We start from the raw sequence: 21,472 nt of genomic DNA on the forward strand, positions 1-21,472 counted from the left end.
ACCTAAATTTAGCTTGTTTTACGAGAGGTCTGGCAAGCGGCCGGCAGCCTTAACGAGGCTTTAAAAAGCTCGTCAAGCCGCCCCCCCCCGAAATAACCGGCCCTGCTTCGCCTTCACCGGGAGGAGGACGAGGGATTCGCTCTTTCTCCCCAGCGGGAGCTGGGGGTCAGAGGTGGGAGGGAAGCAGTGGATGAACGTGAAATCCTCGGCTGCTTTCCGATCAGAGCGCAGCTTTCACCGGTCGGCGTCGCCCGCCGGCACCATGGAGCTTTTCGGGAGCTTCGTCCGGCCCCGCGGCGAGACCTTGGGGTTCCCAGGTGAGTTTGGGGGGGGGGTGGGGGTGATGTCACCCCATTTTTAGGGCTGGGAGATGCGGTGAAGAGAGGGTAGGTGATTCCTCCTTTCCCTCCATGCCAGCACATCCCTATCCTGGAGGGTTTGGGCAAGAGATGGAGCCCGGGAAGAGGCGTTTAGGGGGGGCCCCCGCCAAAATGTGGCTGTGACCCCCCCCCCGCTTTCTCTGGCAGCTCGGCCTGGCAACACCGGCACGGTGAAGACCTTGGGCAACACCTATCAGTTCACGGTGGATGTCAGCGACTTTGCCCCCGAGGACATCATCGTCACCACCTCCAACAACCAGATCGAGGTCCATGCCGAGAAGGTGGGCGCTCCCTCCCTTCCCCACTCACCCCCAAAACAGGGGGGGACACCCCTAAAATCTTCAACCAGGGGACACGGGGACCACCCAACTCCCTAATAGCCCCAGCCATAATCCCGATGGGGTTTAATTAACCATTTCCTTGTCTTTTCACCGCATATTTTGCAGGAGCAAAGCCCACGAGACCCAACAAACTCGTGACCTGTAATTACATCTCTCCCGGGGGGGGGGTGGGAACTAAAAAAGCACCTTTGTCCCCCCGCCGATGCCACTCACATCCCACCCATCCCCTTGGGGAACCAAATATTACACCACACACAAGGCACGACCACCAGCCTCACCCAAGGGCAGGGAACAATGATCCCCCCTCCCGTTTGCACCCCAAAATTGTCCCTTTTCACCCAATTTTTTTTTCCCCCAGCTGGCTGCGGATGGCACCGTCATGAACACCTTCACACACAAATGCCAGCTGCCTGAAGACGTGGACCCCACATCGGTGTCATCCTCGCTGGGGGATGACGGCACGTTGACCATCCGGGCTCAGCGACAGCCCGCCAAGCACACCGACCACGTTCAGCAAACCTTCCGGACTGAGATCAAGATCTGAGGGATCGTGGTGGCGGGGGGGGGGGGGGGTGTCCCTTTTTCCCCCCTCCCTTGTTAATTATTTGGGTGATTTAGGAAAGAAGTGGGACGTGGGGTAGGGGATGGGAACACTCCCCCATGGAGGGGGAGCTGAGGGGCCGGCACGGAGAGACGCATCCCATCGCTCACCGGAGAAACTCCGGAGGGGAGTCCTGGCTCCGGTGATTTTTAGCCGGCGAGGGTTGATGGGGAAGATCCAGCATGCCAAGAGCCCCGCCGGGAGCGAGGTTCCCTTCCCCAACCCTCCGCCAGAGCTTGTCTCTGTATATACAGCTTGTGATAAATTATTGAGAACGCCTGACTGCTGCCTCCTCCATTTTTTTAATGTTTTCTTGATGCTTTTCCCCCAAAAGGGCTGTGGGTTCAGCCCCGAGGGGGTGTCTTGGTAAAGGGTACGGTCAGCGATTTCTCCGTCCTGACAAAAACACGGACAAGGAGCCGCCCCGGCTCCTCTCCGGTGCCCGCGGCCCCGTTTATTTCCAGCCCGGGGTGACTCATTTCTTCCCTGCCGCTCTATTTCTGAGCCATTCCCTCAGCTGTTCGGCCGCCGGCCCACCTGGAAGGTCACCAAATCCTCCTCCTCCCCTCGCCCACCCGCACCCACTGCCCTCGTGGAAGCCCCAAGCAGCAGCATGAGCTGGGACGGTGATTCCAACCTGGCTGCCAAACCCAGGGGCTTCTTTCTGGGGACCCAAACGCTCCCCAAAATCCCTCCCGAGGGCCTGGCTCCATCTCCCTGTGTGTACAAACAACAGCGAGGCGCCCGTTCGGGGCGAGCGGCTGTTTATAGTTACCACACGCCGCCCAGCTCGTGTTGCTGTGTAAGCTTTGAGGTCAACTCGTCCTCGCTTGTCCCTTAACGACTCGTGACTTGCATTAACACACCTGCGGCGTTGGGGACGCACACAAACACAGGCAGCTCTTCCAGGCATCATCTCCTTGGCAGGTTTGTCTATTGGCACTATGGGTCACTCAGGAGACTCTCTACGGCAGGATGCTGCATGGAAAAAATGGTTAAAAGTTATTTAAAAAGCTCTTAATGGCTATAAAAGCCCCCAGCACAGCTTAGGAATTTGGAGCCGTGGAGGTGCGGAGCAGTGGCGTCGCCTTGTCGATCCTCTGCGATGGGATGTGCCTGTTCTGCCCCAAAATGCCACCCCTGGGTGCCCAGGGCACCCCAGCACCCAGGGAGCACCCGCTGCGGTCGCAGATTGCCATCTACTGGTGACAGGCTGGCGGGAGGCCCTCACACAGGATGCTCCAGCCGCAGGAGAAAAGGGAAAAAAAAAAAAAAACCAAAACCCAAACCACAAACAAAACCCAACCCTTTTTCTTCCCAAAGCCGGCTGGTTTTGCACGGGGGAGATTTCCCAGCCAGGGAGGGGGTGAAGGGACAGCTCAGAGCCCCAGCGCCGCAGCAGCCTGGCCCCGTCATGGGCTCATTTTGGGCATGCAGGCCAGGAAATCCAGCCTTAGGGGGGAAAACAGCTTGATAAGAACAGGAATATTATACTTTTGGGTGTGCCCGCGCTCCAGCCTGCTGCCTGCACCTTTCCGTGCTGACTGACCCTCCGGGACCACAACGCTGGGCTCGATCCCTGTGGGGATGCCCGGCCGCCATCATGGCAGCTGCCCGATGCCTCAGCCTGCCGGCACACCTAGGGGTGTGGGCAACCTTGTTGGGGGGAACAGAAGCCCTCGGGGGCATACAGTGTGGTGGAACAGGGCCCTTTGCCCCTCAAGGAGCCGCAGGACCAGCCCCGGGACCACCCGGTCCTTCAGGGCTCCGCTCCCCCCCCGCCCGCCAGCCCCGAACTGTCATGGCGGCGCTCCTGAGGAGACCGGGGGGGGGGGGGGGGCGGGGGGAGACCAGAAGGCGGTGCCACGTGACCAGCCTCACCGCCCCATCTGCACATGCGCGGTCCCCGCCCCGGGCCGGGCTGCGCATGCGCGCCGATGCCATCGGTGGGCGGAGAGGGGGGCGACGCCGCTTCCGCCCGGCGCCAAGATGGCGGCGCCCTTTGTCTGGTCCGTGTCACGGTGAGCGCTGCGGGCGGCGATGTGAGGCCCCCGCCGGGCCCGGCATGGCAGGTAGCGGTGGGGAGGGCCGGGGGTGGGCGGCGGGGAGCCCGGGGAGGAGCTGGGGCGGAGGGCCTTAAGGGTGGGGGGCTCGGGAAGAGACGGGGGCTGTGAGGGGAAGGGGGCTGCGGCCCAGCTCGCTGCCTGGGGGGGAGGCCCCCCAAGAGGAGCCGGTCTGGGGGGGGGCACCCCGGTGTGCGACCCCCGGTTTATTGAGGGGAGTTTGCGGAAGGATTCCCTCCATCCCCTTAGCACCCCGGGGGGGCCCTGGCAGCTCTTTCCCCTCAGATTTGCGGCCCTCCCCCCCCCCCCAGGCCGCTGCCGGGCCCTGCGCTGAGGCCTAGGGCGGCTGTCGTGAGGGGAGCGGGGGGCTGCTGGTGCTCGCTGGGGTCCTCACCAGCCCACCCTCACCAGAGCGTGTGTGTCCCCTGTGGGAGACGTGTCACGGAGCTGCGGGGTGATGTGGGACAAGGTCAGGAGCGAAGCCCTGTCCCCCCACGCGTGGGGCAGCCACCATCCCCTCGGGACACAGCGAGACGTCTGCGGGGGGGACAGCCCCGCCAGCCAACGCTGCGCGAGATGAGTCCCCTGACACCGCACAAACTGTCTACTTGCACGTCAAGGACGTTGCCAGCAGAAGAGCAGAGAAAACTTCAAAGCGTTGTGCGGCAACTCAAGGAAAAAAGGTTTTTTTCTCATCTTCTGGCATCTTTTTTTGGCGTGATGACAGCCCACACCAGCTGTACATACCCTCTGCAGGCATCGCTTCTCAAGCATGGATGATGCGTTTCACGGACAAGCCGCGTTTCCTTAATTGCGTTTTTGCATCGGAAGTTTCTGCCGAAATTCCAGCGTCGCAAAGACAGGGTTGGGTTTTTTTTTGCAAGAAGACGAAGGTTTTGTAGTTCGTCATCCGAGCACTGCGGTTTTCGTGGCAGAGCTCGAGGTCTGGTGATGTCTCAGCGGCCCCGCTGGCTCCCTGCCTGCTGCGGCCCAGGGCTCCGGTTACCTGCAGGCAGCCCTGCCTGCACAGACACGTCCCGCTGCGCCAGGAGCTGCGCGAGTCTATCTGTGGGCCCAAAACCTAAATATCTGAGGGGTCTACGGGGTGTCTCTTTGGTGTGGGGGCCCAGAGTGTCTCTGCTCATCTCTCTCCTTGTGTCTTTCTCCTTTTAGTTCCTTTTCACCATACTTTTTTCCTGCCTGTGATTATTTTTTTCCCCCTTACAGCTGAATGTGAGCTCGCCTTCCGGTTTCGCTGCCAACCACGAACTCCAGAGCCCTTCTCTATTTCATAACTTGTATTATTAGCACATCTGTACCTTGAATGCTGTGGTCAGTCAGCTCTTAACTTTATTTTTTTAACTGAAAATGTTGCAGAATCACTTACTGGAAATGAGGACAGGCTCCTCTTCGCAGAGACTGAAAGGATTAGGGCTGCTGACACACGAGAAGGGAGATGACGGTAGGCAGAAAGTAAACCTCCTCTTCCTTTTTCTCTTCTCAGCATAAGAGTGGACAGCTGGATGGTGACAGCATTGAAAGGCAACGCTTAGACCGCTATTTTTTTCCAAATTATTGAGGTTTTGGGTTTTTTTTTTAAATAGGTAGATGCTCAGGTGGCAGGTGTGGGGAGAGGTTAATGTCATTAATAAGCGAAAGAGCTTAATAGAGCTCATGTGGGAAGCTCCTCAGGACTGTAGCTGCTGTATTTATCTCTGCAAGTGCTCGCGGCAGGCGTGGGTGTTCTCATAACGAAGCTTTTCTGTGATTAATTGGGTAACAAGAGACATGACAGCCACGTCGGGGAGAGGTCGGGAGGGGAAATGGCGCTCGTGTGCCTCAGACAAGGTGAAATTGGGGTGTGCCCGGTCCTGGGTTGGTGACATTGGACCCTGGCGCCTTTGACACGCAAGGTTTGGGTTTTAAAACGGAGCTTTTCGTCCCGTTTCTCCCAGGATGGCCGTGTAGAGACTGACTTTAGCACCGGGAAGGGGGAAAGCTCTGGAGGAGAGCCGCAACCGTCTCGCCCACAGCTTCAGTCTACCGGATATCTCCGCTCCTCGCAGCGCAGGAGTGAGGTCGGGCACCGATCCTGCCTTATCTTTGATTTTCAGGCTTGGAGCTCTGACGCGCATCCGCAGACAGTGCTGCTGCCTTAAACGGCCGACAGCGACGGGTTTGCATTAACAAGGGCTAATTAGTTTAGTGGTCAGGTGGACCAGCAAAGCTTCATTTGGCATTTGCCCTCCCCAGATCCAGCCCCATTTTGGTGCATCCTTTTTGGTTGGGGAAGGAGACTGATCTCATCACTGGAGCTGCGAACCGGCCCTGCCTGAGCCGTGGCAAGGAACCAGGGTGGGTTTTTTGGGTGCGCTGTGGTTTTTTTGATCAAGATATTTGGGATTTTTAAGGCTTGGAGTCAGGGATTTTAGTGTATGAAGGTGATCTCAGCTGCTGGGCGACGTTGGGCGCTGGGTTCGGGCACGAGGGCGATACGCAGCTCGTCCTAGCCTCTGCCCCGCTGCGCTCACGTGCTCCAATGAAGCTGTAACGTGACGTTACGGAGGAAACTGCAGAAAAGGTGAAGTTTTTCGGGAAGAGTTGAGTTTCTCGGAATTTTGCTTCCTTTGCAAAAGCTCAGATGCGAAGCTGAGGCGAGTCCAACCGGGGAGCGATAAAAGTCATCGTTCAGATGCAGAGTGCCTCCTACAAATTACCAAAAATAGCCTTTTAGTGCATCAAACCATTGTGATTTCTCGGGTCCTGCTGCGCAGAGCTTTCCAAGCACAGAAGGCAGCATTGCTTGTCCTGCTGGGAAAATCCTCCCCTTTTTTTACCCAGAGTTTCCTTTGCAAACCTTACAGGGTCATATGTATGCGGGGATTCAGGCAGATTTTGATAAAAAAAGTAATTTTGGCTCTCAAGGGATGTATTTTGGGATAGGCTGTGGGTGTGTGGTTAAAAAGTACCTCGTTGTTTGGAGAGTTAGGGGAAAGTCACGGCAGCGAGTTAATTGCAAATACAAACGGTGCTTTTTGGGAGTGAAACTTCTTCTCTGTGTGTGTGATGGGATGCTGTCAGAGGTGTCTGGGCTTCTCATCCCCACTGGGAATGGTTTTGGAAGCCGATTTGATCCTTGGACGGAAGATCTTTTGCCAATGTGTTGCTAGCACCTGCAGCAGACAGGAGGAGGCTCCCTCTGCCCGGCTGTGCGCTTGTGTATGCTCGAATGGATCCAGAGGAAGGGACGTGCTCGTGGTTGCCTGGAAGGGACTAGGTTTTGTGGATCCAAACCTGTTGCCTTTCCCCTCCTTGAGACTCCTCAGGCTGTTTTTAAGAGCTGGTAAAGTGGAAAAGCAACTGCTACGGGCTGGAAACCTTCAGAGAAACACCAAGCATCGGCTTAGCGTCGACTTGCCCTGGCCGTAACCTTGCCTTCTCCAGCAGTCAGAGCTTTAGGGGCTTCCTGGCCTGGCAGGTTGAACAAATAACCGTGGATATTCCCCGTTTGCATTCTCCTCCGTTGCCCATGGATGAAATGATCCCTTCAGCCCATAGAGGAATTGTTTTTGGAAAACGAAGCTGAGTGAAAACCCTTTGTTCTCTACCCTGCACCCTGCAGGTGCAGCCCAGGAGAAAACCCAACATGTGGCAGCAAGATCCCTCAACCTTTGCCGACAAGGAACTCGTTGAAAAACAGGCTTTCGCAGGGTTTCTGGAAGTTTGCAGCGTTCCTCAGCCAAAGTCATGCTGTGAACAGGGAGAACTCCCTCCAAACGCACCATAAAAAAATAAAAATTCCTCGGTATCGTGATGCGAGCACCCAAAATGAGGAGGAGCTTGAAGATTTTGATGAACGCTTTCTGTACTGTGCCCTTGGTGGGAGCGGTGACACCGCCCTTCTTGCCAAAGGGACAACGGCACTCGCGTTTGCTGAGGCAATAGGGTTCCTGCTCACAGCTTGGGCCGGATGAGGAGCAATAACTATATTTTAAATGCTGTTAAGGTGGCAAAAAAAAAATACATTGACTGTTCAAGCAACTCTCTCTGGCGCCGTGCTGGCGTTGCGGCTGTTACAGGAGAGGTTTTGGGGTTGTATTTGGTGGGGAAGGCAGGTGGCTGTAGCGAGGAGCTGAAATTAAGCTTTTTGGGCCACGTTTTTTAATGAACAGGGCGGTCGGGTTGTGGTTGACCTGTGGCTTTGTGATCTGTCCTGTTTTGTGGTCCTTTCCAACACGATGTCGGGGTTTTGGCACCCTTCTCACACCCCCCCCCGCCCCGGGGTTTGTTTTTTTCTCCCCACAGCCATGGATTTCCCCCAGCACAGCAAGCAAGTCCTGGAACAGCTGAACCAGCAGCGGCAGCTGGGTTTGCTGTGCGACTGCACCTTTGTGGTGGACGGCATCGACTTCAAGGCTCACAAAGCTGTGCTGGCGGCCTGCAGCGAGTATTTCAGGATGCTTTTCGTCGACCAGAAGGACGTGGTGCACCTCGACATCAGCAACGCAGCAGGTAGGCAGAGGATTTTTCTGATATCCTTCTCAGCCGCTTAAGCAAAGCGGTTTTGTGCCCAGGGTTTGAGGGAAGCTCTTCAAGCCCTTTATTTCATGGGTTTGGGCTTTTGAAAATTGCACGGCTGAGAGGTGAGAGCTTATTTCTGGTTGCATCATCTCCCTTGCAGGCCTGGGCCAGGTTTTGGAGTTCATGTACACGGCTAAGCTAAGCCTGAACCCTGACAACGTGGAAGATGTGCTGGCCGTGGCGGGTTTCCTCCAGATGCAGGAGATTGTCAGCGCTTGCAATGCTCTCAAGTCCCTCGCCGCACCAGCAGAAAGCCCCGCTGAGAGCCAGCAGCCCCCCGCCGAAATTGGTACGTATCCTCCTCGCTTTCCCTCATCCAGGGAGACTGGAAATTGCCCCACGAAGCGACCATGCTCTCCGGCCGCATCCAAACCCATGCTCTGGGTACGTCTCCTGGTACACAAAGACATCTGGATGGGGTTTGATCCCCTTGTGTGGCACCAGCAGTTGAAGAACTGATGCTTTTTTGAATCTTTATGGGATTTGGAAATTCTTCCGGCAGCTGTCGGGGCGCCTCTGCGCAGGCAGCAAAAGCTGGAGCCCTTTGCTTCGTCCCTTGCAGGGGCCGACAAGGCAGCTGTCGAGGACAAGAGATCAACTGCGGAAGCACTGAGTGATCTTGATAAAATAAAACCAGTTCCTCCCGATTCAGAGGGGAAGGAAGAGACGCCCGTGGCCGCAGCAGCACAGCCCAAGGCGCAGACAGAGCAGCTGGGTGGCCAAGAAGGTGAGATACCAGCGGATGACACCCCAAATCCTGCTGTCACCCCTCCCCAACACACACCTAATGTCTCCTTGAGCGTGCCAGAGACACTCTGTTGCTCGTAGGGGCAGATGCTGGTGTCCAAGAGGGCCCCGATGCCGAATTCCCCAGCCACCCGCAGCCAGCGGAGAGCGTGGTCAGCAGCGGCAGCTCCGCGGCAAAGGGTGACATCTCTCTGGGTGCCGAAACAGGAGGTGTGTCTGTGAGCGAGGGCAGTGGCGGGAACTTTGCCATCTTCTCATTCCCTTCAGCAGGGCTGAAGCAAAGCTGGGCAAGGGTTGAACCCTTGTTTTCCACACAATTAAGTGTTTTGGTGTGAGTTTTGTTGTGTAAACGCTGTCTCCTGTGGGTCGCAGAGCCCATGGGAGCTGCTTTCCATGGGGCGGAGCTAGGAGATGTTGGGAAAATGCTCCTCTGCACAGGCTTTTGGATTTTTGGCCTAATAACCTGCAAATCCAAACTGACTGCAGGCAGAGTTCTCGGCACCTGCGTGGTACAGTGGAGTACCAGGATTTCCCTGAGTGCAGTAGGGCTGGTCTAATCCCCATTGCCTTTAAACCCGGGCTTAGAGTTAGGCAATACAGGTGGGGTTTGGTGTCTCTTACGCTGTTCCCGATCCCTAGCATCCCCGTTTTCTGAATGCCTGCAGAGATGGAGCTGGAAGGGAAGGAGGAGGAGGAGGGGGAGATGATGGTGGAGGACCAAGAGGAGGCTAAAATCCCTGAGGAAGAGCAGCCCCGGTTAGAAAATGGAGAAAATGCCGAAGATAACGAATCGGGGAGCACTGACTCCGGGCAGGAGAACTCGGGTGAAACCCGTCTGCTGCGTTCGGGTACTTACAGCGACAGGACCGAGTCGAAAGCCTACGGCTCCGTCACCCACAAGTGCGAGGTGAGACCGGCCACGGCCCTCAGCTGGGTCTCCAGTCCCTGGGGGACACCAGGCGTCACCGGCCGTGCCTGAACCTGTCCCCCTCCGTCCCTAGGACTGCGGGAAGGAGTTCACCCACACCGGTAACTTCAAGCGGCACATCCGTATCCACACCGGCGAGAAACCCTTCTCCTGCAGGGAGTGTAACAAAGCCTTCTCTGACCCGGCTGCGTGCAAAGCCCACGAGAAGACGCACAGGTACGACAACACCGGGGACCGAGAGGTGCCACCGGGCCGAGCTGGGTGCAGAAAGGCTTGTGCCAACGCCGGTGGTTGGCGTGAGGGTTTGAGCAAGAGGTTGGTACAGCAACTGAGGCTGGCAGCGCTTAAAAAAAATGTGGCTTTTGCCACAAAAGAGCAAATCCTTGCGAAATCCATCAGTGTGTCGGGGTGCTCCAGGAGGAGATTTATCTTTTTGCCCCGTCCTTCCCTCTTGCGTTGCTTCGAGACATCCTGTGGGATCTGGACGGGTCCAGCTGGGGTGGTGGAGCTCGAATCGGGGCGGTGGGAGCTCGGCACAGCAGTTCTTTCCCCGCTGGCGTGACGGCGTCGTCTCCTCCACAGCCCGTTGAAGCCGTACGGCTGCGAGGAGTGCGGGAAGAGCTACCGCCTCATCAGCCTGCTGAACCTCCACAAGAAACGGCACACGGGGGAGGCCAAATACCGCTGCGATGACTGCGGCAAGCTCTTCACCACCTCCGGCAACCTCAAACGGCACCAGCTGGTCCACAGCGGGGAGAAACCGTACCAGTGTGACTACTGCGGGCGCTCCTTCTCCGATCCCACCTCTAAAATGCGGCACCTGGAGACCCACGACACCGACAAGGAGCACAAGTGTCCCCACTGCGACAAGAAATTCAACCAGGCGAGTTGGGTGGGGGGGGTGGGGGAAATCGGACCCACGGTGGTTTGGGTCCCTCCAGAGAGAGATGGGGGTGACCCGGGGGGGGGGTTCTCTGTGTCTGTCTGTCCCCAGGTGGGGAACTTGAAGGCTCACTTGAAGATTCACATCGCTGACGGACCCCTGAAGTGTCGGGAGTGCGGCAAGCAGTTCACCACTTCAGGTAGCACAGGGTTGGTAGGTGGTGAGGTCCGAGCGACGGAGGTTTGGCCGGCTCAGGAGGGGGACGGGGACTGCTCTGTGCAGGGATCGGAGCTGGAGGAGGGATTTCATCCTGGGCACAGGAGGGTTTAAACCTCTCGCCGTGGTGGTGCAGAAATTTCTCCCCCTCTACGGGGCTGGGCTGGCATCCCCCATGGAATCACAGCCCAGGGATGCTGGGGAATCAGGGTAAAGAGCCCTTGATCCAACTTTCGGGGATGGAGATGTCTCCTCGCATCTCCCCAAACCACTGCAGAGCCGGAAGGCTCTGGATGAGCTCCATGGAGTCTCCCCGTTCCCTCAAACCTCAGGTGCTTGTTCTGGCTGTCCCCACCTCTGCCTTACCCTGATCCTTGGCTCCGGGGCTCAGCAGTGCAGCACTCCCGCGTGCTTCCCGCTCCCTAAATAGCAGTGGATCTTCCCGATGGAGCTACCGGGGCACTGGGAAGGAGGTGGGGGTGTCAGTGTCCCTGTGTGCGTCCCCCCGGCTGAGCTTTGTGTGCTCTCAGGCAACCTGAAACGGCACCTCCGGATCCACAGCGGGGAGAAACCCTACGTCTGCGTCCACTGCCAGCGCCAGTTTGCCGATCCCGGAGCGCTCCAGCGCCATGTCCGCATCCACACTGGTAGGAACGCAGCTCTGCTTTTCCCCCTGAGGGATTTTTAGGGGACCCTCACCCCCTCCTGGGTTTATTGAACCCCCCCAACATCTTTTCCCTGTGTCTCTCCCTAGGAGAGAAGCCATGCCAGTGTTTAATCTGCGGAAAAGCCTTCACCCAAGCGAGCTCCCTCATCGCCCACGTACGCCAACACACAGGGGAGAAGCCCTACGTCTGCGAACGCTGCGGCAAGAGGTGAGGGTTCGCCCCTTGAATTTTAAGGGGGGGCACCTCCACTTGCCCTCTGTGGCCGGGTGGAGGTGCCAGAGCGTCATTTTTTGGGGATGGGAATCGTGGTGACATCTCTTTGTGTCCCCAAGGTTCGTCCAGTCGAGCCAACTGGCCAACCACATCCGCCATCATGATAATATCCGACCCCACAAATGCACCGTTTGCAACAAAGCCTTCGTCAACGTGGGCGATCTCTCCAAACACATCATCATCCACACCGGTGGGGTATCGCGACAGCTCCCCAGATCTTTAAGCAACGCCCCCTTAAATCTTCAACCGTCCCCAAATTTCCTCATTTTTATCCCCAGGGGAGAAGCCCTTCTTGTGCGACAAATGCGGCCGGGGTTTCAACCGGGTGGACAACCTGCGTTCTCATGTCAAGACGGTTCATCAAGGCAAGGCGGGCATTAAAATCCTCGAGCCGGAGGAAGGCGACGAGGTCAACATTGTCACGGTGGCTTCTGATGACATGGTGACGTTGGCCACCGAGGCGCTGGCCGCCACCGCTGTCACGCAGCTCACGGGTGAGCTCGGGGGGGTCCCAGGAACCCTCCCAAAAGGGGAGGTTTATCCATGGGGTGCAGCTTGGGGGCTCCCAAAGGAGCTCGGAGGTTTAGCTGTGGCGTGCGGCACCTGTTGGCGTGACCTGAGGCTGGGAAAAGTCTCAGCCTGGCTGGATCCAGCTCGTAAATACCGTGACAGGCACAATCCAGCGTCCTGCTCCAGCCGGCACCGCCCCCCTTCCCGTCTCTTTTCTCCCTCAATTCCTGTCTCGTCTCTTCCACCCTTTCACCGTCTCTTTTTTTTTTTCCCCCGCCTTACAGTGGTTCCTGTAGCAGCTGCGGTGACGGCGGATGAGACCGAAGCACTTAAAGCCGAAATCACCAAAGCAGTGAAACAAGTGCAAGAAGCAGGTGAGAAGGAGACGGGGGGGGAAAAAGGGGTGGGGGGCAGCCCCTTCCTGCCCTGCCACCCCCCCACCTTCCCTCTTTTATTTTTCCCTTGCAGACCCCAACACCCAGATCCTCTACGCTTGCGATTCCTGTGGGGAAAAATTCCTGGATGCCACCAGCCTGGCGCAGCACGTCCGCATCCACACCGCCCAGGCCCTCGTCATGTTCCAGGCCGACACGGACTTTTACCAGCAGTACGGAACGGCCACAGCTTGGCAAACGGAACAGGTCATTCCTGCCGGAGAATTGCTCTTCCGAACCCGCGACGGACCCCCCGAATCCTCCGCAGCCCCCCTGGTTCCTGCGCCTACAGCCGGGGAGGGTCAGCCGCCCCCCGAGTGACTCCCCCTTGCCTTTATTTAAAAGACAGCTGCTTGGAAATGGTGTAAAAAGTGTATTTCTGGAAGGAGAGAGATGGAATAAATTGCAATATTTTCTAACGGCTGAGGTTCGAGGCGGGGGACAGACACTGCAGGCACTTTGTGGCTGCTCCGGATGATGCTTTGGGGCTGTGGGGGTCCCGCAAACCCCTCAGCTGAGCTGGAGGGAGGGGTTACCCACATACGTGTTCAATGGCTCATGAGGGCAGGATTGATTAAAAATGGGGATAAGTGAGAGGATAAAGCTCAAAAATGTGGTTTAGGATTTGCCGGGGGCGTTTTGGAGTTAAACAAAGGGAAGACCCTTTTTGGGTTAAAAAAAGGGCGAAAAGGTGCTGCTAGTGCCTCAGGGTCAAGGCAGAGGCTGAGGTGAGAGCCTGGCCCTGTCCTGCCCCCCGGGTCTGGGGGCTCAGCTGGGGCCACCCCAGAGGCCACCCCAGACCATGTGGCCAGGGAGGGGGCACAGGATCCCCCCAGCACCCCGGGTGGGTGATGGGGACGGGGCACACAGGTTGGGTGGGGGTAAAGGGCCTGATCCTGCCCACGAGGGGGGCAGGGGTGTGAAATTGCTGGTTTTTCAGAGCAGGGACTTGGGACAAAAAGTCCGTTTTTGTGGGGATTTGTGCGTGAGGAAGGAGGAGGTGAGTGTCCGGCTGGGTGGGGGGTGTCCAGCTGTATGTACAACTGTCCACGTGTCCGGCTGTCCGTACAGCTGTGCACCCATCCATGTGTCCAGCTCTACGTGCAACCACCCTGGTGTCCAGTGGTACGAACAGCTGTCCTGGTGTCCGGCTGTCCATACAACCACCCGGGTGTCTGGATGGCTGTGACACCGCTGGTGCAGCCAGCTGGACCTGCAGCCATCCATCTGTCCGACTGTCCGTGCATCTGTCCGGACGTGCTACTGTCTGTGAGTCCAGCTGGACGTGTGGCCCTCTGGGTGTGCAGCCAGCCCTGTGTCTGGCTGTACGAGCAAGTGTCCGTGTGTCCAGCAGGACGTACAGCCCCCGCTCTGTCCTGCCCCATAGCCCCCAAACCGCCCCGGGGTGCTGGGACAGAGGCACAGACAGATGGACACACGGCAATGGCAAATACAGCCGGACAAACAGACGGATGGATGGTGGCACAGCCACACAGACGTGGATGTTGCACATCTGGACGGAGTTACGGTTGTACGTACAGCCGGACACATGGAGAGGGGCAAGTCCTGGCAAACACACGGACAGTCGGATGGATGGTTCATGGCTGGCTGGACATGCAGCCAGATACTCGGACGCGGCACAGCTGGACACTGCCCATACAGCCAGACACACGGACAGGTGTAGGATGGATCATGGATGGTCGGACATGTGGATAGACACACGGACAATTGTAGGATGGATTGCGGATGGTTGGACATGTGGATAGACACACGGACAGTTGCACATCCAGACACACGGACAGTTGCACATCCAGCCGGACACAGGGCTGGCTGCACACCCAGCTGGCCACACGGACACGTCCAGCTGGACTCACAGACAGTAGCACGTCCAGACAGATGTACGGACAGTCGGACACATGGCCGGCTGCAGGTCCAGCTGGATGTACAGGCAGTCTCACAGCCACTCAGACCCACAGATGGGTGTATCTACAGTTGCACATGGAGACTTTTATGTACAGACAGCTGGACACTCACCTCCTCCAGCCTTGTGCATTAACCAACCCACCCCCCCCCCCCACCCCCCCCGGCCCTGCTCTGAAACCCAGCAACTTCTCACCCCACTCCCCCCGACAGAATCAGGCCCTTTAACCCCCATCAACTTGGGGGGGGGGGGAAGGTGGTGGTGGTGGTGAAATTGCTGGGGTTGGTTTGTTTGGTTTTTTTTGTGGATTTGTTTTTTGTTTTTTGTTTTTTTTTTTCTGCCCCCCGTGCCCTGTCGTTCCCCCCAGCAGGGCCTTTGGGGAAGGGGGGGGGGGGAGGTCCATTTTTTTTGGGGGGGGGGGGGGGGCGGGATTACTGCACAAGGCCAGAGGAGATAAGTGTCTGGCTGGACATACAAGTGTCCAGCTGTGCAGCCGTGCACCCAACCATGTGTCCAGCCATACCTGCACCCATCCTGGTGTCCAGCTGTACATACACCCATCCGGATGGCTGGTGCATCCAGCTGGACCTGCAGCCATCCATGTGTCCGCCTGTCAGGGCCGCTGTCCAGCTGTCTGGACGTGCTACTGTCCGTGAGTCCAGCTGGACGTGTCCGTGTGGCCCTCCGGGTGTGCAGCCAGCCCTGTGTCCAGCTGTACGACCACGTGGCCGTGTGTTCGTTCAGCCATGCCCGTGTGTGGCTGCATGTTCAACCAGCCATACGCCTGGCCGTGTGTCTGGCTGGACTTGCCGTGTCCGTATGGCTGTCCAACCAGCCGTTTGTCCGACTGGACGTGCCAGCGCCATGTGTCCATCCATCCGTCCGTGGCTCTGTCCCACCCCCCCCCCCGTTATCCCATCCAGGGTGCTGGGGGGGGGGGGTTGTACGTCCTGCTGGACACACGGACACTTGCACGTACAGCCAGACACAAGGGCGGTTGCACACTCTGCAGACGGACACTTGTACGGCCAGCCGGACACTCACCTCCTGCATCGTTGTACATAAAACTCCCCAAAAATGGACTGCGGTTCTTTTTTCCCCCCCTGTGGAAAAAACCCCAGCAATTTCACACCCCCCCCCCGCCCCACTCATGGGCAGGATCAGGCCCTTTATGCCCCCCCCCGTGTCCGGCTGTCTGTGCCCCGTCCCTGCGTCCTGCTGACCCAACCATCCATGGGGCCAGGTGACCGTGCAACCAACCTGTCCGTACAACCATCCGTGTGTCCGTGGCCTCGTCCATGTGGCCATCTGTCCGTCCATCCCACCCCAGGGGTACTGGGGGGTGTGTGTGTGGGGGGGGGGGGGGGTGTGTGTGTGTGTGTGACAAGGCCCAATCCTGACCCTGGGACGGACACACACCCCTCCACACACCCCCCCCCCGTCCCCCCTCCATGGCCGCAGGGCCTTGGGGTCCCCTCTGGGGTGTCCTCAGGGGAGCCCCCAGACCTGGTGGGGGGGAGGACAGGGTGAGGTGCCAGCAGCACCTTTTTGCCCTTTTTTTTTTTTTACCCCAAACAAACAGGCTCAGCTCTGCCCCCCCCCCCCCAGCCCCACCTGCCCTTGGGACGGGGGGTTCAGGGTCTCCCTCTCTGTACCCCCCCCACACCCCTGTTGGCTTCTCTAGCAGGGTCCAGAGTCCCAAATTTTCTCCAAAATCTCCTTTTTTACCATATTTTCTTGATTTTAACCCATTTGCAGCAGCACTGGTGATTAACCGAGGGTTGCAGTGGCTCCCATGACTCCCAGCACCGGTTCCCTCCTATGCCCAAGCCCACTGAAAAACATGAAGTCTGGCTCTTGTTTTTTTAAAGGATGCTGAATATCAAAATCCAGGGATATTTTTTTTTTTTTTTGCAAGTAGATGGCACAAATCAAAATTAGAAGTGGGAAAAAATTCCAACTTTGGTTTTCAACAAATATTTACACCACGCAAGGGCAAACAAACAAACATTTGATTTACTCTGATAAAATTCTTTTTTCCTTTTTTTTTTTTAAACAAGAGATTGGTGACAACTCCTGGGCGAAACCCCCCCCAAAATCTTTCTGCTCTTCCCCCCCGCCCCCATCCCGAGCGGCCGAGGGACGAGATCTGGGCGCCGAGGTGTTTTGTATTTTTTAATAAAGTTTGTAATCCAATGGACACACAAAACAAAACTGCGCTGAGAAAAAAAAAAAAAAAAAAACCAACAACAAAAAAAACCCAACAAAAAACAGTTCCATAAATTAATAAGTGTTAGGGAAGGCGAAGGGAGGGTATGGGGGGGTCAAAAGTCTTTTGTACAAGTGTATAACACTTCCACAGCTCATGAGACGAGGGGGGGGGGCATGTTTAAATGAAGCGCACTTACAAATGAGTGACAATACAAAGTCTGAGTATGAAAATAAGATTTTCTCTGAAAACACATTTTTGGCACAGATTAAAAAAAAATGTATGTTGTGGGGATTTGATTTTTTTTTTCTTTTTTAAAGTCAGTATTATATATATTTATATATATTATATATATATTTATATATACACACACCCACTGAGTTCTGCATATCCCACCAGGAAGGAAAATAGCTCTCCCTTTTGTTTTTTTTTTTCTGTTTTGTATTTTCTTTTTTTTTTTTCAGTGTAAACTGTACATCCCAGATGAAGAGAAGACGGCTGCAGCAGGGGCAAGTGGAGGAGAGGAAGGTTCACATCCAGAAAAAATAAAACAAAAAAAACCGAAACAAAAAACCAAAAAAAACCAACAACCAATAAAATAAAATAAAATAAAAAAAAAGATAATGTGTGAAATGATCCTTGACCCACAAATTTCAGCAGAAGTCCCCAGGTCCTGCGTTTAGTCCACGGCGCGTGTTAATGTGTGTCAAGACATCCAGAACGTCACAGCGTGTCTCCAACTGTGCAAAGGTCCGAGTCACTAATTTAGTGCAAAGGCAGTTCAGGTTCTTTTTTATTTTTTTCCTTTTTTTTTTGTTAAAAAAAATAAGCCATCCTTTATCTTTTCCCCAAAAGGAGGCACAGAAACCCAATACCAGTCCGCCTGCTGAGTGCATCAGTTGTCCGTAAGCTAAAGCAATATGTAAACATACAAGGTAGCGGAACCGCTACCCAGCAACAGTTTGATCGAGGCCGGTTAGGGCAGGAGGCTGGTAGTCTGGCAGCATTTTCTTGTTTCATTCCTTTCTCTCTCTCTTTTTATTTATTTTTATTTTAATTTTGTTTTTTTGTGGTTTTTGTGGGCTTTTTTTTTTTTTTTTTTTGCTGCAGGGCCTTGGAAAAAAAAATAATTGTAAAGTCAGTAACCGGTAAACAGCTCATACCGACGCGATGACAATCATCAGGTGAGGAGAGATGTTGGAGATGCTGGCGAGGAGGTCCGGGGCTAGGCGGGATAGGTGGCTTTCCGAAAATTCGCAGGGTGGGAAGATCTGCAGAACGTAGGCAGGCTGCGAGGGAGACAAAAAAACCCCCAAAAAACACAGATGAGAGACAAACAGAGGTGAGGGCTGGCTTAAAATGTTTTAAAATGGGACATTCGGATGATTTTTTAGGTGCTTAAAGGCTCGTAACTCGGTGCAGTTGTATAAAAAGGAGAGGCTGCTCAGCCAGAGCTGGCTGGTTTTAGGGCAAAAGACAAAAAAATTCCCATTAATTATCATTTCTGCAGTTGCTTTGAGAGCTGACCGCTCATCCCGGGCTGTTTATGCCCAGGGAACAGATTAAATTTGCCTCGATGCAGTAATACATCTGGAATAAATGTTTCACATCACCAAACGCAAACGTTTTGTCTTTACGCGGCAAAGAGCAAGAAAACTCCATGTGTCCTGGAGAAATCAGGATACGGTAATGAGGAAGAAACAAGGACTCTACTTCCAGCTGGAAAATGGGTTTGGTTTGTTTTCAGGCAAAGACGCAGGGCTGTGAACAAACTGAATACACGTTTGGGTTGGGGTTTTTTTTGGCTTTGCAGTTCATCTTCAGTAATTGTTACTGATTATATCGGTGTGTTTGGACTGATGATGTAAGAAACCAGCATGGTGAACGCAGGGATTTTGTTTTAATACTAAAACCAAGCAGCTCAACTACAACCTCAAGCAAAGACCGGGGACGGAAAGCTGTGGGTCCCGTTTATCTATCGATTTAGTTTATCTACAGGGCTTTTCCTGCCAATACCTGGTTAGAGCCGGGGTTGGGAACGTTGATGATTCCTGCAGCTTGCTTGGCCTGCAGGTAGCTGATGAACGCAGCCTTCAGTGACTCAGTCTGATTCACTACATCTTCCTGGTCTCGGCCACACGGCAAGGCCAGTAATAGGCAGTAATCGCTCTCCACCTGGAAAGAAAAACAGTCATTAAGTCAAACGTTTGCTGGGAACAGGCTGGTTCCTGACAGACATTCATTATCTGCAGTGGAAAATCCTCTCTGAAGTCCTTTGAAGTTACAAAGGACGTGCTGAAAGCTCGGCCAGCCCAGGAGACAGTAAAAAGGACTGAAAACTACTGATTTCCACGGCCGCCTGAATTGCACCTTCCACCTTACTCGGACGTGTTAGAGCCAGCAGGGATTTGTTCCAGGGCTGAGGGACGGGTGACTCCAGAGGTTTCCCAACCCCACCATTCCCTTTTCTACGAATGCAGAGCAACACCTACTGCTCGTGACTTGTGATCTGCATTTCACGCTCTTTGGGACGCAGGAATCCCAAAATAACGTGAGACAAGCAACGAGAGACGAGGTTTCTGCGAGAACTGGTAGGGTTTTTTTTGTTATGTGGTGGGTAATAACAGCCCAGCTTTCAGCACACAGAGATCAGCTCTTCCCAGACACGCATCCTCCCTCCCCGCCCCGTCCCGACCCCTCACCATCATTCTGCGCGCGACGCCCTCCAGCTGCGAAGCCTCCAGTCGCATGCGCTGAGCGATTCGGAGCGGCGGTCCTCCCTCCGGCGCCGGCAGGGACCGATGCGCCAAGACGTTATTACCAGAGACGAAGTGGAGCTGAACAGCGGCCGTGTCGTTTTTTAGAGCCAAAAGGCCCTGCCAGACAATTGGGTATTTCTGGAAAGGGAGGGAGAAGAAATATTAAATGCAAATGAAGGAGAGAGGGATCTTAAATCCCATCTGAGCTGCTCGTTTGTCTCCAATACTTTCACTGGCAATTAAGACACCACCACTTTGTTTCTGTACAGATGTAACATCTCACTACTCCTCGTACGTGCCGGTCCAGGCTCGGGTTAGGTCCTGCTAAATCAGTAACTCACTGGTTTTTTTTTTTCTTCCAGCTGGCTAAGACGCCTGGGTGGCTCCCTTCATCCTCACATCAGAGCACTTCCCAATCTTCCAGCCTCCCACACAGCGCGAGGCAGAGCGGGGCTGTTACAAACGCGATTTTCTCTTTTACAAACGGGAGAATTGAGAAACGGCAGCAGCAGGAGAGCTGCTCAAGGTTATACAGGAAACGCTCAGTGCTCAACGGAACTCTCGGTTCCTTGTGAGTGCCTGTTCCTCACCATCTCCCTCCTCTTCCTCAGTCTCTAGATTTTGGGAAGCTGTGGGGTTTTTCTCTTTAACTTAAATACACCAGCACTCTTTCCTGCCAGTAAATAAAACTTTCCTAAGAAACAGCTGACTGTAAGAATGATGCAGCACTGCCTGCCTGAGCTTGCAGGCTGTTTGAAACAATAACGGGAGAAACACGGCTGCTCCGCATTAACGGTGCCTTATCGCGAGACTCTAGGAAACGCCAGGTAAACGTGAACACGGCTAAAATTCACCAGGGACAGAAACAGCCCAAAGAGAGCAGACAGACGCTCAATCTCCTCCTCTGCATCTGAAGCATTTTGGTGCCACAGGTGAGATATAAGCTACACAGAACCTGATTATTTCTCCCCGGACGAGGAGCACGAGGCTACTCGGCCAGGAAAAAACAACGGAGCGATACTTACTGTCAGAAGCTGAACCATATCCACAGGTCTCTGCGAAACGGGGTGAGGAGATGGCTCTTGTTTGAGCGCGGACTGGGGCTCGGGGCGATTGAGGGGCAGCCCTGGCGGGGCTCCGGGACCCGACGTCGTCGGGATAAACATGGATTGCTTGGGAACCGCCTGAGGTTGGTGCGGTGACGGAAGCTCCTGTTTCATTGAAATGGCAACGGGCGAAGGATAGGAGGTCTGGCCCGTGTCTGCTTGTGCCCTCTGAAGGTGGACGTGAGGGTCTATCGGTGCCGCATGCCTATTTACAGTGGGGTGGTGACTCTGTTCTGGTCCTGCTGCTGGCGGGCCCTTGGGATCCTGGGGGATCTGAGGAGTCTTGCTGCGTCCGGGCTGGCTGGGGTGCGAGTGTTCGCCCTCCGGTAGACCCTGGGAAGCAGGTGGGGAGGGGGCGGGGAAAGGAAAGATTTTAGGCTGTGGGCATATCAGAACTCGTTCAACGATAAGGCTGCCAGGATGCCGTCAGATTGCTGGCGGAGGAATCTCTGTCTCCACGCCATAGCACCAGCCCTGCTGCAGTGGTGCCTGGACCAGCCTCCCCTTCCAAAGGCACCCCCGCAGCCCCTCACACCCAAGAGCCGCAACCGCATCCCCTGAATCCTGCCCCAAGCCCATCCTTAGCCAAGAATGTCTGACCCACGTGCCACCTCGATGCTGCCAATTCTCCCCCCAACACCTCTACGTCTAGAAACCCGCAGGCAGCTTCGTACCTTCTGGTTGGAGTCCTAGAGTAGTTAAGAAAATGGGATTTTTTTTTTAGCTTCCTCTAATGCTAAGCAGCATTGAAACCCCATTGGCCAAACAAAAGTAGCTCCTCTTGTGCTATGAACTTAAGCAGGGCTTGGAGACTAACCACAGAGAGCTAAACTCAGCTCTGGTGGCCACGCA

At 55.3% G+C, this 21,472-nt stretch overlaps 3 protein-coding genes across 19 annotated transcripts in view; 2 read left to right on the forward strand and 1 right to left on the reverse strand.

Moving 5' to 3' along the window:
* The first annotated feature begins 79 nt into the window (after positions 1-79).
* On the forward strand, positions 80-1,604 carry HSPB7 (heat shock protein family B (small) member 7). The gene is made up of 3 exons (XM_010303033.2): positions 80-317; positions 528-661; positions 1,080-1,604. The coding sequence occupies exons 1-3, from the start codon at positions 191-193 to the stop codon at positions 1,263-1,265; spliced, it is 447 nt and encodes a 148-aa protein (XP_010301335.2). The 5' UTR covers positions 80-190; the 3' UTR covers positions 1,266-1,604.
* Positions 1,605-3,245: 1,641 nt separating this feature from the next.
* On the forward strand, positions 3,246-13,044 carry ZBTB17 (zinc finger and BTB domain containing 17). 8 transcript variants are annotated; one of them, XM_075773408.1, is made up of 17 exons: positions 3,314-3,343; positions 4,763-4,847; positions 5,341-5,458; positions 7,691-7,897; positions 8,067-8,255; positions 8,529-8,693; positions 8,795-8,923; positions 9,379-9,620; positions 9,715-9,857; positions 10,224-10,524; positions 10,636-10,723; positions 11,271-11,387; positions 11,495-11,615; positions 11,741-11,871; positions 11,960-12,175; positions 12,476-12,565; positions 12,660-13,044. In XM_075773408.1, exons 2-17 carry the CDS (start codon positions 4,842-4,844, stop codon positions 12,944-12,946), a joined length of 2,550 nt encoding a protein of 849 aa, XP_075629523.1. In that variant the 5' UTR covers positions 3,314-3,343; positions 4,763-4,841; the 3' UTR covers positions 12,947-13,044. The 8 variants fall into 8 exon arrangements, with proteins under 8 accessions (XP_075629524.1, XP_075629521.1, XP_075629520.1 ...); XM_075773407.1 differs by having other exon boundaries at positions 3,330-3,394; XM_075773405.1 differs by lacking the exon at positions 5,341-5,458 and having other exon boundaries at positions 3,266-3,394.
* A 4,491-nt stretch (positions 13,045-17,535) lies between these two features.
* The window catches only part of SPEN (spen family transcriptional repressor), a 77,425-nt gene continuing 73,488 nt past the window's right edge, over positions 17,536-21,472 (reverse strand). For all 10 annotated transcript variants that reach the window (XM_075773358.1, XM_075773350.1, XM_075773355.1 and 7 more), the window contains 4 exons: positions 20,540-20,953; positions 19,458-19,652; positions 18,772-18,930; positions 17,536-18,044 (listed from right to left, as the gene is read on the reverse strand). In XM_075773358.1, coding sequence (XP_075629473.1) covers positions 17,913-18,044; positions 18,772-18,930; positions 19,458-19,652; positions 20,540-20,953 — 900 coding nt within the window. In that variant the 3' untranslated portion in view covers positions 17,536-17,912. The remainder of the gene's footprint in view (positions 18,045-18,771; positions 18,931-19,457; positions 19,653-20,539; positions 20,954-21,472) is intronic.

The sequence above is a fragment of the Balearica regulorum genome, chromosome 21, assembly GCF_011004875.1.
Source record: "Balearica regulorum gibbericeps isolate bBalReg1 chromosome 21, bBalReg1.pri, whole genome shotgun sequence".
Lineage (NCBI taxonomy): Eukaryota > Metazoa > Chordata > Aves > Gruiformes > Gruidae > Balearica > Balearica regulorum.

Coding starts and splice junctions, on each gene's coding strand:
- HSPB7 (XM_010303033.2), top strand. CDS start 191: ATGAACGTGAAATCCTCGGCTGCTTTCCGATCAGAGCGCAGCTTTCAC. Junction 318..527: donor CGAGACCTTGGGGTTCCCAG/GTGAGTTTGGGG, acceptor TTTCTCTGGCAG/CTCGGCCTGGCAACACCGGC. Junction 662..1,079: donor TCGAGGTCCATGCCGAGAAG/GTGGGCGCTCCC, acceptor TTTTTCCCCCAG/CTGGCTGCGGATGGCACCGT.
- ZBTB17 (XM_075773406.1), top strand. CDS start 3,250: ATGCGCGCCGATGCCATCGGTGGGCGGAGAGGGGGGCGACGCCGCTTC. Junction 10,724..11,270: donor CAAGCAGTTCACCACTTCAG/GTAGCACAGGGT, acceptor GTGTGCTCTCAG/GCAACCTGAAACGGCACCTC. Junction 12,176..12,475: donor CGCTGTCACGCAGCTCACGG/GTGAGCTCGGGG, acceptor CCCGCCTTACAG/TGGTTCCTGTAGCAGCTGCG.